The sequence below is a fragment of the Hydra vulgaris genome, chromosome 11 (assembly GCF_038396675.1).
Source record: "Hydra vulgaris chromosome 11, alternate assembly HydraT2T_AEP".
NCBI lineage: Eukaryota > Metazoa > Cnidaria > Hydrozoa > Anthoathecata > Hydridae > Hydra > Hydra vulgaris.
Window position 1 is genome coordinate 21348326 of NC_088930.1, and position 20650 is coordinate 21368975.

Below are 20650 nucleotides of genomic sequence, written 5' to 3' on the forward strand. Positions count from 1 at the left end.
TTATTATTTTATTAACGATTTTGTTTTGAAAGCAAAGAATATTTTTCCAAACATCATTTATTTAAGTTATATCGCAGTATATGAATTGGTGAATGTTAAAAAGGGTCCAACTATGTAAACTATGTAAACTTTTGCTCAACTATGTAAACTTTTTGGAAACTAAAAAAACTGCATTTTTCCCCGTAGTAAATTTTTATAAATGGTTTAATCTTTTTTTTTTCGTAGAGAATAATGTTTTTCACCCTCAAAAAAAAATTTATTGAACTATTGACAAAAATTTACTACAGGGGAAAATGCAGTTTTTTTTAGTTTCCTAAAAGTTTACATTATTGGACTCCCGTCCTTTTAACATTCACTGATTCATATATTGTTTATTAAAAAATAATCGCTGCGATTTAACTTGCGTTATAAAAAAAATGTTTAACTTACATTTTGTGCAAGTTTTTGATGTCGTTTATTTAAAATTTAATTTTGAGTAAAAAAAAATTTTTAGGAAGGAAAACCGAAAAAACAATTGCGATAAAAATGAGATTATTTTTTTTTAAAGAACAAATAAAGTTTAAATATTGAACAATATTTAGTAATATTTTTAAATAAGTTTGACAGTTAAGTTAAACTTAAGCATTAACTTTAATTTTAATAAACTTAAATATATTTTTTGAATCAAAATTAAATTATATATATTTTTTATCAGAATAAAATTTATATTTTCTATTAAATTAGTTTTAAATTAAATCATATATTTTTATCAGAATTAAATTATATTATTATGTTCTTTGCTTCAAGCTTAAGGTATTAGCATTTTTCAAGCAAAAAAATCAATCATTACAATAAAATAAAAACAAAATAAAATTAGATTTTTAATATTGTATGAGTTTTTTTCATTAGTAAATAGCGCTTGTATTAAACATTATTGTCATTCAAACTTTTGTAACAAATATTTTTACATAAATGTCATTCAGAAGTTAATGCAATTTTTTTTTTAATTAATTACTTCTTTTATCTTACCGCTTATAGAATAATTAAAATTTTATAATATGACAAAAAGTCGCTTAACCAAAATCGCTTACTGCTTATGTAAAATTGCTAAAGGCATATGTAAATCGCTCTTTGCATAATGCTTTAAAACACTTGTATATATGGTAATAGTATATTAAAATATAAGCTTGTTTATTTTTTAGATCATGGAGAAAATTTCATTATGGGGACCTATTATTTTGGCTGGAATCATAGCAGCGACATTGTCTTCTGGACTTTCGTCTTTAGTTAGTGCTCCCAAGGTGTTTCAAGCAGTATGTGAAGATAACATATTTCCTGGTATCAGCATTTTTGGAAAAGAGTATGGTAGAAACAAAGAGCCACGATGGGGCTACGTGTTGGCTGCATTAATTGGATCAGCTTTTATTGCTATTGGAAATATAGATGCCATAGCACCAATTACATCAAATTTCTTTTTAATGGCATTTGCTTTAATCAATTATTCAGTGTATGATTTTTAATTTTTATTACATCGATAGATTTAAATCTTTTTAATAATTTTTAGTTGTTTTTTTCTATAAGGTTTAATATAATAACTGATCAATAGATTAGCAGGATAACTGCATTTCTTATTGCTTAGGGTACCACTTACTATTGATGTTAAAGTTGAGTTCTTTTTAATAATTTAAACTATGAATGTAATACCAAAAAGTATTAACCATCAAATTGATTCTATCATTTAAAAATATTTGTGTTCTTTAAATTAATTTATGTATTAGTCAAATCTAATCTCTCGCAAACTTTATCTGAGCAACTTGCAAATTATTATTCTTCTTTCCAAAACTGTATTCTTTTTGTCGTTATTTCTGATTAAAATGACTGAGCCTTTTTTCTCTATCCATCTGAGAATGTTGTAGCTTTTTGTGACTTTAATGCTTTTCACATTGAATAACATGGTTAGTTATAGTAACACTGACCTATAGTAAATTTCAAATCTTCTGTTTTTTTCCAATCCCTCACTCAAATAATCAACTTTGTGACTTGTTTTCCTGACAACTTAAATCACTTACTAATGCTTCTTGATTTGTGTTTTGTCTCCTACTCTAGCTTGTGTTAAGTTTGTTTTCATTTATCTTTAGGTGGTTCAGATCATACCTTATTAAACTTTTATCTATATTCTTCAACAGTTGATTCACCTTATCATAACACTTTTTAAAACTAAGTAAGGCCTGACTCTGATTTCTTTTGTGATTTTATTTATTTTGGTTGTTTTTGAACATTAGTTTTTGTGCTTAAAATTGCTTAAAATCCTGAATGAAAATTTCTGAATTCAGACAGGTATGTAAAGTTTTTATTGGTTTTAAATCATGCTTTACTCTACTTCATGGTTTTTTCTTTTTGCAACTTTTATATCTGATTGTAACTATTTTTTCATCTTTTTCACTAAAACTACTTTTTTAAGAATTTACCTCTTTTTTTAATTCGAAAAAATTGATTTAAAAAAATATTGTTTAATGCTAAAGTTCATTACTTTTAGCTTATCCTATCTTGTTTTTTATTTTCTGATCTTAATACCTCTAGAAAAAGTTTTTCTAGAAACTAAACTTTTTCTAATCATTTGTCTTCCAAGATCCACCAATGAGTATGAATATGATATTCAAACTCATTGAAAATTTTCAATGAAAATTTTATTCAACTAATGTCTTTTGGGATTATTTATATATTATAAAAGTTATTGAGCTAGTATATTGTTGTAATACTGTTTGTATATTGTTGATATAACTGTTATATTGTTATTAATTAGAGCAACAACATTTTAAAAGTAATTTAAATTATTATATGATACCAACATAACATAAAAGTTAAATAAAATATTTCATAAAGTTTGAATTAATAATTTTTGTCAAATTTATCTCTTTCATCCAGCCTCTTGTTACCCACACTTACAAAAAAGCTGGCATACAAGTCTTTTGCATCTTTAGGTACCTCAATTAAAAATGTTTCCATATCTCTATTTTCCATTTTAACATTGTTTTTTAATGATTTTTCTTTTTTTCTTTTTTTGCATTATGTAAAAAGATGTTCTTTTATAAATAAACTATTAACTAATTAAGAAACTGCAAAATGTGTACTTTGCACTTCAGTCTGCTATTCGGAATAAGTTTTTCAGAATTTGTTTTTTGTTGTTTTTTTTGGTTATCTTATGTAAACCAGTTTTCTGAGTTTTTGCACTGCTCCATGTTCTGCAAAAACTTTTTAATATTTTGAAGAAGAAACAATTGTCTCTTTTTTGCTTAACAATTTTTCTCTATGTCCGAAAACTTGATTAGGAGTTTTACTCCTACATCTTATAGGAAAATTTAACAGTCTAATCTAGATTTTAATCTAGATTAAAAGTTTATTTTGATATTTCTGCAAAAATATCAAAGTTAATAAATTAAAGATTGCCCAACTTTAGACTTGATTTAAAGCCATTTTATAAATTAAGCATATTGTCTGGTTTTATCGTAAGTGTCATGTTCTGTACAGTTTTTTATCTTTTAATCTTTACTAATCCATTTTTTAATGTTAGAAGTGGAATTCTCCAATCCTAACATTTAGAAATGCATAATGAAATGAAATGCATAAAAACCTTGTTGCCTCATGATGCCTCTTCTTGTTGCTTTTTTAGCTTATCTTCTGATTTTGTCTTAAATAATAAAACTTACAAGCACATCTTGCAAAGTCTCTTTTTTTCATTGGTTATCTCAACAATAAAATATGGTTATTGTCAACAATAAAAATGGACGGCACAGTTTTAAAACTCAACGTAAAAATCAGTTTTAACTCGGGCCAATATACAAGTTAAATCAAGTTCAAAATGCAAACAATCGTTCTTTCAAAATAATTAATTTTAATTTTCTAAAATGTGTTTATTGAAATGTGTTTGTTTTACACCAAACTTTTTTTATTAGTTATTATAAAAGTTTGATAAATGAAGGTTTTTCATATTGTAATCAATAAATATTCCTATTATTTATAAGTATCAAATTTTTTTATATAAATACTTTACGGGCTAGTTACTTCTGCCAATTTAATTATTTAATTTGCACGTGCTTATTAATTAATTTGGAGTCATGATAAATTTCACTGTATTATATGAACTCGACTCAAACATAGATAATACTTGCCATCCTAAATGTAAATTGCTTTATCCTTGCTAATAAACCTATTTAACATTGGCGCTCAATGTGGTTTGGACTGTACAGATATATTAATGCTTTAAAGCTGTTGATGGCACCAGCCATAATTTTTACTTGTTACCAACAAAAAACATCTTTAAAATGAAAAAATTCAGAAAATATATATATCAGCAACCATTAGAACAATTAGTTTAAAAAGAGGTCCGAAACTGGTTAAGAAAAAATATTACTTTTCTGCTTTCTTTATCCATATTTTAGACTACAAAAGTGTACACTCATACCATGCACCTAATTTTTTTAAATAAATTAATATTTAGGGTTAACAAAAATGTTTTAATGCACATACTGCTATATCTTTTTTAAACAAAAATGTTTAAAAATATATATACATATATATATATATATATATATATATATATATATATATATATATATATATATATATATATATTTATATATATATTTATATATATATATATATATATATATATATATATATATATATATATATATATATATATATATATATATATATATATATACTTATATATATACAGGGGCTATTCTAGGAAAATAATTTAGGCAGTGATCTCCTCTGTGGCAGTGCTTTTCATAAAGAAACTTGCTGTATGTTGGTATATTTTTTCCACAAAAAAAAATTTGCCGTTTAAAAAAAAAAAGTTCTTCAATTTCTAAATTTGGATGATGCATAAATATGGTTGGCGCTGTCAAAAACTGTCTAGAATAGTCCCTGATATATATATAGCTGCTATAGCGTATATAGATAACAAATTTTTATAAGTTTTTCCTATTTTTATAGCATATGGCAGTTTATAAAAAAAAAAAATGAAAGAAAAGATTGCTGCCTATGCCAAACCCTCAGTCGATGTAGCAGCACTCCTTTGCGACAGCAGGTTATAAGTTAGTGAATGTATGTACTGAAGCCTTTGGCACAGGCTGTTTCAGTGTGATGTCAGAGATATCTAAACATGTATTTATAGTTATATATATATAGGTATATATACAACACTCGGAATTAGGAAAAATGATTGAGGTCAGCAATAATTTTCCGACCTCAATCTTTTAGAGGTTGCCAAAAAAATTTTTATATGAAGGTATAAAATATAAATAATGAAACATAGAAACTAGGTCGGTCGACCTCAAACACTTTAATGTTGGCAGTTAGGTTAGCATTGCTGAATGCTGACCCTAATTCTGAGGGCTGTATATATATAAATATATATATATATATATATATATATATATATATATATTTTATATATATATATATATATATATATATATATATATATATATATATATATATATATATATATATATATATATATATATATGTATTTATATATATTTTTATTTATATATATATATTTATATATATATATATATATTTATATATATAGTCATATATATATTTTATATATGCATGTGTGTGTGTTTATTTAGGTTTGTTGCAGCTATATCAAAATCTCCATCATGGAGACCATCATATAAGTATTACAACTCATGGTTATCTTTGTTTACTTTTGGACTTTGTATTGTTCTTATGTTTTTAATCAGTTGGTGGTCAGCTGTGGCAGCCATTGGAATTGTGATACTTTTGTATGTATTTGTTGAGTATCGAAAACCAAAGGTGAGAGATGCTTATAAATTAGTTTTAAAAAGTTTTTTTAAATCTATGCCACATTTATAAACTAGACAATTAATTTTTTATTCTTATAAAACCTTACAAAGGTATAAATTATAAAGTAAATATAAATTTGAAGACATTAAAGTATTTTTGAAAATATGTTTTCTATTGCTATATAGGTAATATAAGAAAAGCTATACATTTCCAAATTTTGACTTTTGAATTTTGAATTTTTTTTTTTTTTCATTTGTATTTGTATTGCAAAACTTTAACTCTAGCACTTCATATTTTAAAATGTTTTTGATTCTTGTAATTGATATTCCCATGCTCCTAGTTAATGTTATGGTGTTTTAATTGATGCGCTGTCTTATTAATGGTGTAAATAATGTGGTAATATTTGTAGTGCTAGCTTTGTAAACAAAAGGTACAAAATTCAATACCCATGACATCCCCAAAAGTACTTCTTTTTTTTTCTGTGCACAACTCTTAATTGTCAAGGTTTGTGTTTGGAAATAATGGGTTGAATAAAAGCAATAGTGAAAATAATTTTTAAAAGGAGCTTCTTTGACTCTGCCAACTGTTTCAATTTTGTAATTTTAATGGTTTTCAATTAGATCAATTGGGGTGAATCAGGAAACTCTTTCACATACATCAATGCTATTAGAGCTGTCAGGCATTTAGAGCCATTGGAAGATCATGTTAAAGTTTTCCGAATAAATTTAATGTGTCTTAGTGGAAAACCTTCTTCTCGTCCTAGCATGGTTCGAATTGCATCTAATTTTACAAGGCATTATGGACTTTTAATATGTGGAGAAGTAAAAATGGTTTCTGAACTAACTGTACCTGAAAGTCCAGAGTCTGCTTGGTTAAAATCACAAAAAGTTAAAGGTTTTCATGCTATTGCTCATAGTAAGTTTTTTATTTTATTAATTATAAGTTTTTTTGTTTAGTTTTTACTTCAATGAATTGTCTGCTTTTAGAGTACGAAAAATAAAAAATGGTTCTTTTGACAACAAATTATATCACTTTTAATTTTTTTTTTAGATGCAGAATGTTTTTATGTCTTGAATGTTTTATACAATTTTTTTTTTTTTATTTTATTTTTGTTTTATTAAATGTGCATACATCGACTGAAATAGGCATAACATGCGAGTAGTGTGCATACATTGACTAACTAATTAAGTAGACTTTGAGTTAATTAAGTACACCTAGATTTTTTTTTTTTTTTTCAATTTTAAGTCATTTCAAGGGACCTGTTTTGAAAAAAATAACTGGTTGAAAAATATAATTATTTCAAAAAAAAACTCATTGAAATTTTTTTTGAGAAAAATTTCAAAAAAGGAAAGAAAAAAAAAAAACAATTTAAAACAAAAATAATAAGATGAAAAACTATAATATTATAAATAATAAAATCATAATGAAATACCATTATTAAGAACAAATATAAATAGTTGATTAATAAGAAAGGTGTTGCTCATGCAGAAACCTGATCAAAAGAGTGATACTAAATAATTATATTAATAATATTAATTAAAAAATAATAATAATAACAATAATACCTTTATTCATTAATAGAGCAAAAATAACAGCAAAAATAATAATATTTATAATAACTATAATATTAATAGTAAAAAATAAAATTAGCAGTAATAAAAATAATAAATAATAACAAAAACAATAGAAGTTTCTTTAAAAATAGTAAGAAGAAAAAGAATAAAAATAAGTAAATTAAAAGAAGTTAATAATGATAAAAACTAAATATTTTTTTATTTTTTTAATGCAGAATGTTTTTTTTGTTTGTTTGTTTATTTTTACTGTTTTTATTATTTGATTTTGTTGTTTTTGTTTTATAGCCAAGGGATTTGTTTAGGGATTAGTGCAGGGGAATATACATACATTGATTGACTTAAATAGGTAGAACATGCATAGAGTGCCACTACACCAACAAAAGGTTTTAGTTTGGACAGGCAATCTATCAATTAAAAAAGTCTTTTCTTAATTACATGTTCAATCTGATTGTGAAATAAGATTAAAATATAAAGTGATGTTTTGGAATAATTCCAAACTTGAGTTTTCAAAATAGTTTCTAGATTTTTGAATTCGAAATAAATCACAATATGAAATTTCAAAATATGACCCAAAAAAGAGTTTACAAAGCAACTACACTATTTTTGCACATTATTTATTTTTTATTTCACAGCATTTTGAAATAACTGCTTTCTTTAGTTTCTAAGCAGGTGATGCTGCCATCATTTCAAGAGTTCAGCAACAGTGGTACTTTAAGTTTTGCATTAAACAGATTCTTTTTAGATTGTTTTATAAAAAGTGTATAACTAAACATTTCTCAAAATTGAATTTTAACTGCAATTGACCACTGGCAAAATCAGTGTGACCCCTGACAAAGCCAGCGGTCCAATTAATGTTTATTGACAATAAAATGTCCTAAAAACATTATACAAAACTTTTATGCACTTTAGTTAGGGCGATGAGTCTTTCTAAGAGCTAACACATTGAGTTTGAAAAACCTTACTACCAGCTGTCCTCAGAACCATTAAACTGAATTTTAAAGTTATATCCTCATTAAGAGATAACAGAAAGAGTCGCATTGCCACTAATAAAAAGGCCAATATTGCAAAAGCCCATGAGTAGAATATCCAGCATTTATCATCCAGAAAATAATGTAACATAATGTAGGCAGAAAATAACAAAATAAATACATTAGCTAGCTAACAAAATTTTTCTGCTTACTTATAGAAAAAGTAGCAGTGTGCAGTTAACATCTGTCCAAGTTGATTATTTTATTCAGACACCATCTTTAGATTGCTTTTTTAAAAATACATTTAAAAATAATTTTTTTACTTTAATTTTCTAATAATACATTAGCTAGCTAACAAAATTTTTCTGCTTACTTATAGAAAAAGTAGCAGTGTGCAGTTAACATCTGTCCAAGTTGATTATTTTATTCAGACACCATCTTTAGATTGCTTTTTTAAAAATACATTTTAAAAAATTTTTTTTACTTTAATTTTCTAATAATACATTAGCTAGCTAACAAAATTTTTCTGCTTACTTATAGAAAAAGTAGCAGTGTGCAGTTAACATCTGTCCAAGTTGATTATTTTATTCAGACACCATCTTTAGATTGCTTTTTTAAAAATACATTTTAAAAATTTTTTTTTACTTTAATTTTCTAATAATACTATCAGTATACTCGACCAGCAGAACTTTAAACTATGTCAATATCAAAAAAAATTTCAAAAAATTGAATTTATTCTTAATAGTTACTTATTAATAAATAATAGTTATGTAAGTTGTAAATATGAAAAAGGTATAAAAGTAAAATATTTACCTTTTGAGGTAAAATATAAACATTTTGAGGTGTGTTTTAAGATATAAACATTTTGAGGTGTGTTTTAAAATATAAACATTTTGAGGTGTGTTTTAAAATATAAACATTTTGAGGTGTGTTTTAAAATATAAACATTTTGACGTGTTTTATAATATAAACATTTTGAGGTGTGTTTTAAGATATAAACATTTTGAGGTGTGTTTTAAAATATAAACATTTTGAGGTGTGTTTTAAGATATAAACATTTTGAGGTGTGTTTTAAAATATAAACATTTTAAGGTGTGTTTTAAAATATAAACGTTTTGAGGTGTGTTTTAAAATATAAACATTTTGAGGTGTGTTTTAAGATATAAACATTTTGAGGTGTTTTTTAAAATATAAACATTTTGAGGTGTTGTAAAATATAAACATTTTCTGGTGTGTTTTAAAATATAAACATTTTGAGGTGTTTTAAAATATAAACATTTTGAGGTGTGTTTTAAAATATAAACATTTTGAGGTGTGTTTTAAAATATAAACACTTTGAGGTGTGTTTTAAAATATAAACATTTTGAGGTGTGTTTTAAGATATAAACATTTGAGGTGTTTTTTAAAATATAAACATTTTGAGGTGTGTTTTAAAATATAAACATTTTGAGGTGTGTTTTAAAATGTAAACATTTTGAGGTGTGTTTTAAGATATAAACATTTTGAGGTGTTTTTTAAAATATAAACATTTTGAGGTGTGTTTTAAGATATAAACATTTTGAGGATTGTTTAAAAATAAAAACATTTTGAGGTGTGTTTTAAGATATAAACATTTTGAGGTGTGTTTTAAAATATAAACATTTTGAGGTGTGTTTTAATATATAAACATTTTGAGGTGTGTTTTAAGATATAAACATTTGAGGTGTTTTTTAAAATATAAACATTTTGAGGTGTGTTTTAAAATATAAACATTTTTAGGTGTGTTTTAAGATATAAACATTTTGAGGTGTGTTTTAAAATATAAACACTTTTGAGGTGTGTTTTAAAATATAAACATTTTGAGGTGTGTTTTAAAATATAAACATTTTGAGGTGTGTTTTAAGATATAAACATTTTGAGGTGTAATTTAAGATATAAACATTTGAGGTGTGTTTTAAGATATAAACATTTTGAGGTGTGTTTTAAGATATAAACATTTTGAGGTGTTTTTTAAAATATAAACATTTTGCGGTTATTTTTAAGATATAAACATTTTAAGGTGTGTTTTAAAATATAAACATTTTAAGGTGTGTTTTAAAATATAAACGTTTTGAGGTGTGTTTTAAAATATAAACATTTTGAGGTGTGTTTTAAGATATAAACATTTTGAGGTGTGTTTTAAGATATAAACATTTTGAGGTGTGTTTTAAGATATAAACATTTTGAGGTGTTTTTTAAAATATAAACATTTTGAGGTGTGTTTTAAGATATAAACATTTTAAGGTGTTTTTTAAAATATAAACATTTTGAGGTGTGTTTTAAAATATAAACATTTTGAGGTGTTTTATAATATAAACATTTTGAGGTGTGTTTTAAGATATAAACATTTTGAGGTGTGTTTTAAAATATAAACATTTTGAGGTGTGTTTTAAGATATAAACATTTTGAGGTGTGTTTTAAAATATAAACATTTTAAGGTGTGTTTTAAAATATAAACGTTTTGAGGTGTGTTTTAAAATATAAACATTTTGAGGTGTGTTTTAAGATATAAACATTTTGAGGTGTTTTTTAATATATAAACATTTTGAGGTGTTTTATAATATAAACATTTTGAGGTGTGTTTTAAAATATAAACATTTTTAGGTGTGTTTTAAAATATAAACATTTTGAGGTGTGTTTTAAAATGTAAACATTTTGAGGTGTGTTTTAAGATATAAACATTTTGAGGTGTTTTTTAAAATATAAACATTTTGAGGTGTGTTTTAAAATATAAACATTTTGAGGTGTGTTTTAATATATAAACATTTTGAGGTGTGTTTTAAGATATAAACATTTTGAGGTGTTTTTTAAAATATAAACATTTTGAGGTGTGTTTTAAGATATAAACATTTTGAGGTGTGTTTTAAAATATAAACATTTTGAGGTGTGTTTTAAGATATAAACATTTTGAGGTGTGTTTTAAAATATAAACATTTTGAGGTGTGTTTTAAGATATAAACATTTTGAGGTGTGTTTTAAGATATAAACATTTTGAGGTGTTTTTTAAAATATAAACATTTTGAGGTGTGTTTTAAGATATAAACATTTTAAGGTGTGTTTTAAAATATAAACATTTTGAGGTGTGTTTTAAAATATAAACGTTTTGAGGTGTGTTTTAAAATATAAACATTTTGAGGTGTGTTTTAAGATATAAACATTTTGAGGTGTGTTTTAAAATATAAACATTTTGAGGTGTGTTTTAAGATATAAACATTTTGAGGTGTGTTTTAAGATATAAACATTTTGAGGTGTGTTTTAAAATATAATCATTTTGAGGTGTGTTTTAATATATAATCATTTTGAGGTGTGTTTTAAAATATAAACATTTTGAGGTGTGTTTTAAAATATAAACACTTTGAGTTGTGTTTTAAAATATAAACATTTTGAGGTGTGTTTTAAGATATAAACATTTTGAGGTGTGTTTTAAAATATAAACATTTTGAGGTGTGTTTTAAGATATAAACATTTTGAGGTGTGTTTTAAAATATAAACATTTTAAGGTGAGTTTTAAAAAATAAACGTTTTGAGGTGTGTTTTAAAATATAATCATTTTTAGGTGTGTTTTAAGATATTAACATTTTGAGGTGTTTTTTAAAATATAAACATTTTGAGGTGTGTGTAAAATATAAACATTTTCTGGTGTGTTTTAAAATATAAACATTTTGAGGTGTGTTTAAAGATATAAACATTTTGAGGTGTGTTTTAAAATATAAACATTTTGAGGTGTGTTTTAAAATATAAACATTTTGAGGTGTGTTTTAAAATATAAACATTTTGAGTTGTGTTCTTAGAAATAAACCTTTTGAGGATTTTTTTAAAATATAAACATTTAGTGGTGTGTTTTTAGATCTAAACATTTTGAGGTGTGTTTAAAAATATAAACATTTTGAGGTGTGTTTTAAGATATAAACATTTTGAGGTGTTTTTTAAAATATAAACATTTTGTGGTGTGTTTTAAGATATAAAGATTTTGAGGTGTGTTTTAAGATATAAACATTTTGAGGTGTAATTTAAGATATAAACATTTGAGGTGTGTTTTAAGATATAAACATTTTGAGGTGTGTTTTAAGATATAAACATTTTGAGGTGTTTTTTAAAATATAAACATTTTGCGGTTACTTTAAGATATAAACATTTTAAGGTGTGTTTTAAAATATAAACATTTTGAGGTGTGTTTTAAAATATAAACGTTTTGAGGTGTGTTTTAAGATATAAACATTTTGAGGTGTAATTTAAGATATAAACATTTGAGGTGTGTTTTAAGATATAAACATTTTGAGGTGTGTTTTAAGATATAAACATTTTGAGGTGTTTTTTAAAATATAAACATTTTGCGGTTATTTTTAAGATATAAACATTTGAAGGTGTGTTTTAAAATATAAACATTTTGAGGTGTGTTTTAAAATATAAACGTTTTGAGGTGTGTTTTAAAATATAAACATTTTGAGGTGTGTTTTAAGATATAAACATTTTGAGGTGTGTTTTAAAATATAAACATTTTGAGGTGTGTTTTAAGATATAAACATTTTGAGGTGTGTTTTAAAATATAAACATTTTGAGGTGTGTTTTAAGATATAAACATTTTGAGGTGTTTTTTAAAATATAAACATTTTGAGGTGTGTTTTAAGATATAAACATTTTGAGGTGTGTTTAAAAATATAAACATTTTGAGGTGTGTTTTAAGATATAAACATTTTGAGGTGTTTTTTAAAATATAAACATTTTGAGGTGTGTTTTAAAATATAAACACTATGAGTTTTGTTTTAATATACAAACATTTTAAGGTTTATTTTAAAATATAAAAATTTTGAGGTGTGTTTTAAAATATAAACCTTTTGAGGTGTTTTATAATATAAACATTTTGAGGTGTGTTTTAAGATATAAACATTTTGAGGTGTGTTTTAAAATATAAACATTTTGAGGTGTGTTTTAAGATATAAACATTTTGAGGTGTGTTTTAAAATATAAACATTTTGAGGTGTGTTTTAATATATAAACATTTTGAGGTGTGTTTTAAGATATAAACATTTTGAGGTGTGTTTTAAGATATAAACATTTTGAGGTGTTTTTTAAAATATAAACATTTTGAGGTGTTTTAAAATATAAACATTTTGAGGTGTGTTTTAAAATATAAACATTTTGAGGTGTGTTTTAAAATATAAACACTTTGAGGTGTGTTTTAAAATATAAACATTTTGAGGTGTGTTTTAAGATATAAACATTAGAGGCGTTTTTTAAAATATAAACATTTTGAGGTGTGTTTTAAAATATAAACATTTTGAGGTGTGTTTTAAAATGTAAACATTTTGAGGTGTGTTTTAAGATATAAACATTTTGAGGTGTTTTTTAAAATATAAACATTTTGAGGTGTGTTTTAAGATCTAAACATTTTGAGGTGTGTTTAAAAATATAAACATTTTGAGTTGTGTTTTATGATATAAACATTTTGAGGTGTTTTTTAAAATATAAACATTTGAGGTGTGTTTTAAGATATAAACATTTTGAGGTGTGTTTTAAGATATAAACATTTTGAGGTGTTTTTTAAAATATAAACATTTTGCGGTTATTTTTAAGATATAAACATTTTAAGGTGTGTTTTAAAATATAAACATTTTAAGGTGTGTTTTAAAATATAAACGTTTTGAGGTGTGTTTTAAGATATAAACATTTTGAGGTGTGTTTTAAGATATAAACATTTTGAGGTGTGTTTTAAGATATAAACATTTTGAGGTGTTTTTTAAAATATAAACATTTTGAGGTGTGTTTTAAGATATAAACATTTTAAGGTGTTTTTTAAAATATAAACATTTTGAGGTGTGTTTTAAAATATAAACATTTTGAGGTGTTTTATAATATAAACATTTTGAGGTGTGTTTTAAGATATAAACATTTTGAGGTGTGTTTTAAAATATAAACATTTTGAGGTGTGTTTTAAGATATAAACATTTTGAGGTGTGTTTTAAAATATAAACATTTTAAGGTGTGTTTTAAAATATAAACTTTTTGAGGTGTGTTTTAATATATAAACATTTTGAGGTGTGTTTTAAGATATAAACATTTTGAGGTGTGTTTTAAGATATAAACATTTTGAGGTGTGTTTTAAAATATAAACATTTTGAGGTGTGTTTTAAGATATAAACATTTTGAGGTGTTTTTTAAAATATAAACATTTTGAGGTGTGTTATAAGATATAAACATTTTAAGGTGTTTTTTAAAATATAAACATTTTGATGTGTGTTTTAAGATATAAACGTTTTGAGGTGTGTTTTAAAATATAAACATTTTGAGGTGTGTTTTAAGATATAAACATTTTGAGGTGTGTTTTAAAATATAAAAATTTTGAGGTGTGTTTTAATATATAAACATTTTGAGGTGTGTTTTAAAATATAAACATTTTGAGGTGTGTTTTAAAATATAAACGTTTTGAGGTGTGTTTTAAAATATAAACATTTTGAGGTGTGTTTTAAGATATAAACATTTTGAGGTGTTTTTTAAAATATAAACATTTTGAGGTGTTGTAAAATATAAACATTTTCTGGTGTGTTTTAAAATATAAACATTTTGAGGTGTTTTAAAATATAAACATTTTGAGGTGTGTTTTAAAATATAAACATTTTGAGGTGTGTTTTAAAATATAAACACTTTGAGGTGTGTTTTAAAATATAAAAATTTTGAGGTGTGTTTTAAGATATAAACATTTGAGGTGTTTTTTAAAATATAAACATTTTGAGGTGTGTTTTAAAATATAAACATTTTGAGGTGTGTTTTAAAATGTAAACATTTTGAGGTGTGTTTTAAGATATAAACATTTTGAGGTGTTTTTTAAAATATAAACATTTTGAGGTGTGTTTTAAGATCTAAACATTTTGAGGTGTGTTTAAAAATATAAACATTTTGAGGTGTGTTTTAAGATATAAACATTTTGAGGTGTGTTTTAAGATATAAACATTTTGAGGTGTGTTTTAAGATATAAACATTTTGAGGTGTGTTTTAAGATATAAACATTTTGAGGTGTAATTTAAGATATAAACATTTGAGGTGTGTTTTAAGATATAAACATTTTGAGGTGTGTTTTAAGATATAAACATTTTGAGGTGTTTTTTAAAATATAAACATTTTGCGGTTACTTTAAGATATAAACATTTTAAGGTGTGTTTTAAAATATAAACATTTTGAGGTGTGTTTTAAAATATAAACGTTTTGAGGTGTGTTTTAAGATATAAACATTTTGAGGTGTAATTTAAGATATAAACATTTGAGGTGTGTTTTAAGATATAAACATTTTGAGGTGTGTTTTAAGATATAAACATTTTGAGGTGTTTTTTAAAATATAAACATTTTGCGGTTATTTTTAAGATATAAACATTTGAAGGTGTGTTTTAAAATATAAACATTTTGAGGTGTGTTTTAAAATATAAACGTTTTGAGGTGTGTTTTAAAATATAAACATTTTGAGGTGTGTTTTAAGATATAAACATTTTGAGGTGTGTTTTAAAATATAAACATTTTGAGGTGTGTTTTAAGATATAAACATTTTGAGGTGTGTTTTAAAATATAAACATTTTGAGGTGTGTTTTAAGATATAAACATTTTGAGGTGTGTTTTAAAATATAAACCTTTTGAGGTGTGTTTTAAGATATAAACATTTTGAGGTGTGTTTTAAAATATAAACATTTTGAGTGTGTTTTAAGATATAAACATTTTGAGGTGTGTTTTAAAATATAAACATTTTGAGGTGTGTTTTAAAATATAAACATTTTTAGGTGTGTTTTAATATATAAACATTTTGAGGTGTGTTTTAAAATATAAACATTTTGAGGTGTGTTTTAAAATATAAACATTTTGAGGTGTTTTAAATATAAACATTTTGAGGTGTGTTTTAAGATATAAACATTTTGAGGTGTGTTTTAAAATATAAACATTTTGAGGTGTGTTTTAAAATATAAACATTTTGAGGTGTGTTTTAAAATATAAACATTTTGAGGTGTGTTTTAAGATATAAACATTTTGAGGTGTGTTTTAAAATATAAACATTTTGAGGTGTGTTTTAAGATATAAACATTTTGAGGTGTGTTTTAAAATATAAACATTTTGAGGTGTGTTTTAAGATATAAACATTTTGAGGTGTTTTTTAAAATAAAAACATTTTGAGGTGTGTTTTAAAATATAAACACTTTGAGGTGTGTTTTAAAATATAAACATTTGAGGTGTGTTTTAAGATATAAACATTTTAGGTGTTTTTTAAAATATAAAAATTTTGAGGTGTGTTTTAAAATATAAACATTTTGAGGTGTTTTATAATATAAACATTTTGAGGTGTGTTTTAAGATATAAACATTTTGAGGTGTGTTTTAAAATATAAACATTTTGAGGTGTGTTTTATAATATAAACATTTTGAGGTGTGTTTTAAGATATAAACATTTTGAGGTGTGTTTTAAAATATAAACATTTTGAGGTGTGTTTTAAGATATAAACATTTTGAGGTGTTTTTTAAAATATAAACATTTTGAGGTTATTTTTAAGATATAAACATTTTGAGTGTTTTTTAAAAAAAAAAACATTTGAGGTGTGTTTTATAATATAAACATTTTGAGGTGTGTTTTAAGATATAAACATTTTGAGGTGTGTTTTAAAATATAAACATTTTGCGGTTATTTTTAAGATATAAACATTTTAAGGTGTGTTTTAAAATATAAACATTTTAAGGTGTGTTTTAAAATATAAACGTTTTGAGGTGTGTTTTAAAATATAAACATTTTGAGGTGTGTTTTAAGATATAAACATTTTGAGGTGTGTTTTAAGATATAAACATTTTGAGGTGTGTTTTAAAATATAAACATTTTGAGGTGTGTTTTAAGATATAAACATTTTGAGGTGTTTTTTAAAATATAAACATTTTGAGGTGTGTTTTAAGATATAAACATTTTAAGGTGTTTTTTAAAATATAAACATTTTGAGGTGTGTTTTAAAATATAAACATTTTGAGGTGTTTTATAATATAAACATTTTGAGGTGTGTTTTAAGATATAAACATTTTGAGGTGTGTTTTAAAATATAAACATTTTGAGGTGTGTTTTAAGATATAAACATTTTGAGGTGTGTTTTAAAATATAAACATTTTAAGGTGTGTTTTAAAATATAAACGTTTTGAGGTGTGTTTTAAAATATAAACATTTTGAGGTGTGTTTTAAGATATAAACATTTTGAGGTGTTTTTTAAAATATAAACATTTTGAGGTGTTGTAAAATATAAACATTTTCTGGTGTGTTTTAAAATATAAACATTTTGAGGTGTTTTAAAATATAAACATTTTGAGGTGTGTTTTAAAATATAAACATTTTGAGGTGTGTTTTAAAATATAAACACTTTGAGGTGTGTTTTAAGATATAAACATTTTGAGGTGTTTTTTAAAATATAAACTTTTTGCTGTGTTTTAATATATAAACATTTTTTGGTGTGTTTAATAATATAAACATTTTGAGGTGTGTTTTAAAATATAAACATTTTGAGGTGTGTTTTAAGATATAAACATTTTGAGGTGTGTTTTAAAATGTAAACATTTTGAGGTGTGTTTTAAGATATAAACATTTTGAGGTGTTTTTTAAAATATAAACATTTTGAGGTGTGTTTTAAGATCTAAACATTTTGAGGTGTGTTTAAAAATATAAACATTTTGAGTTGTGTTTTATGATATAAACATTTTGAGGTGTTTTTTAAAATATAAACATTTTGAGGTGTGTTTTAAAATATAAACACTTTGAGGTGTGTTTTAAGATATAAACATTTTAAGGTGTTTTTTAAAATATAAAAATTTTGAGGTGTGTTTTAAAATATAAACATTTTGAGGTGTTTTATAATATAAACATTTTGAGGTGTGTTTTAAGATATAATCATTTTGAGGTGTGTTTTAAAATATAAACATTTTGAGGTGTGTTTTAAGATATAAACATTTTGAGGTGTGTTTTAAAATATAAACCTTTTAAGGTGTGTTTTAAAATATAAACGTTTTGAGGTGTGTTTTAAAATATAAACATTTTGAGGTGTGTTTTAAGATATAAACATTTTGAGGTGTTTTTTAAAATATAAACATTTTGAGGTGTTTTAAAATATAAACATTTTGAGGTGTGTTTTAAAATATAAACATTTTGAGGTGTGTTTTAAAATAAACATTTTGAGGTGCTGTTTTAAAATATAAACATTTTGAGGTGTGTTTTAAGATATAAACATTAGAGGCGTTTTTTAAAATATAAACATTTTGAGGTGTGTTTTAAAATATAAACATTTTGAGGTGTGTTTCAAGATATAAACATTTTGAGGTGTGTTTTAAAATATAAACATTTTAAGGTGTGTTTTAAAATATAAACGTTTTGAGGTGTGTTTTAAAATATAAACATTTTGAGGTGTGTTTCAAGATATAAACATTTTGAGGTGTTTTTTAAAATATAAACCTTTTGAGGTGTGTTTTAAGATCTAAACATTTTGAGGTGTGTTTAAAAATATAAACATTTTGAGTTGTGTTTTATGATATAAACATTTTGAGGTGTTTTTTAAAATATAAACATTTGAGGTGTGTTTTAAGATATAAACATTTTGAGGTGTGTTTTAAGATATAAACATTTTGAGGTGTTTTTTAAAATATAAACATTTTGCGGTTATTTTTAAGATATAAACATTTTAAGGTGTGTTTTAAAATATAAACATTTTAAGGTGTGTTTTAAAATATAAACGTTTTGAGGTGTGTTTTAAAATATAAACATTTTGAGGTGTGTTTTAAGATATAAACATTTTGAGGTGTGTTTTAAGATATAAACATTTTGAGGTGTGTTTTAAAATATAAACATTTTGAGGTGTGTTTTAAGATATAAACATTTTGAGGTGTTTTTTAAAATATAAACATTTTGAGGTGTGTTTTAAGATATAAACATTTTAAGGTGTTTTTTAAAATATAAACATTTTGAGGTGTGTTTTAAAATATAAACATTTTGAGGTGTTTTATAATATAAACATTTTGAGGTGTGTTTTAAGATATAAACATTTTGAGGTGTGTTTTAAAATATAAACATTTTGAGGTGTGTTTTAAGATATAAACATTTTGAGGTGTGTTTTAAAATATAAACATTTTAAGGTGTGTTTTAAAATATAAACGTTTTGAGGTGTGTTTTAAAATATAAACATTTTGAGGTGTGTTTTAAGATATAAACATTTTGAGGTGTTTTTTAAAATATAAACATTTTGAGGTGTTGTAAAATATAAACATTTTCTGGTGTGTTTTAAAATATAAACATTTTGAGGTGTTTTAAAATATAAACATTTTGAGGTGTGTTTTAAAATATAAACATTTTGAGGTGTGTTTTAAAATATAAACACTTTGAGGTGTGTTTTAAGATATAAACATTTTGAGGTGTTTATTAAAATATAAACATTTTGAGGTGTGTTTTAAGATATAAACATTTTGAGGTGTGTTTAAAAATATAAACATTTTGAGGTGTGTTTTAAAATATAAACATTTGAGGCGTTTTTTAAAATATAAACATTTTGAGGTGTGTTTTAAAATATAAACATTTTGAGGTGTGTTTTAAAATATAAACGTTTTGAGGTGTGTTTTAAGATATAAACATTTTGAGGTGTAATTTAAGATATAAACATTTGAGGTGTGTTTTAAGATATAAACATTTTGAGGTGTGTTTTAAGATATAAACATTTTGAGGTGTTTTTTAAAATATAAACATTTTGCGGTTATTTTTAAGATATAAACATTTTAAGGTGTGTTTTAAAATATAAACATTTTGAGGTGTGTTTTAAAATATAAACGTTTTGAGGTGTGTTTTAAAATATAAACATTTTGAGGTGTGTTTTAAGATATAAACATTTTGAGGTGTGTTTTAAAATATAAACATTTTGAGGTGTGTTTTAAGATATAAACATTTTGAGGTGTGTTTTAAAATATATACGTTTTGAGGTGTGTTTTAAGATATAAACATTTTGAGGTGTAATTTAAGATATAAACATTTGAGGTGTGTTTTAAGATATAAACATTTTGAGGTGTGTTTTAAGATATAAACATTTTGAGGTGTTTTTTAAAATATAAACATTTTGCGGTTATTTTTAAGATATAAACATTTTAAGGTGTGTTTTAAAATATAAACATTTTGAGGTGTGTTTTAAAATATAAACGTTTTGAGGTGTGTTTTAAAATATAAACATTTTGAGGTGTGTTTTAAGATATAAACATTTTGAGGTGTGTTGTAAAATATAAACATTTTCTGGTGTGTTTTAAAATATAAACA

The 20650-nt window shown here is 23.3% G+C and overlaps 1 protein-coding gene across 1 annotated transcript in view; it reads left to right on the forward strand.

The window, feature by feature from the left end:
- The window catches only part of LOC100198028 (solute carrier family 12 member 2), a 103287-nt gene that overhangs the window by 55585 nt on the left and 27052 nt on the right, over window positions 1-20650 (forward strand). Inside the window, exons 4-6 of the mRNA XM_065810432.1 lie at window positions 1182-1486; window positions 5625-5811; window positions 6423-6717. Coding sequence (XP_065666504.1) covers window positions 1182-1486; window positions 5625-5811; window positions 6423-6717 — 787 coding nt within the window. The remainder of the gene's footprint in view (window positions 1-1181; window positions 1487-5624; window positions 5812-6422; window positions 6718-20650) is intronic.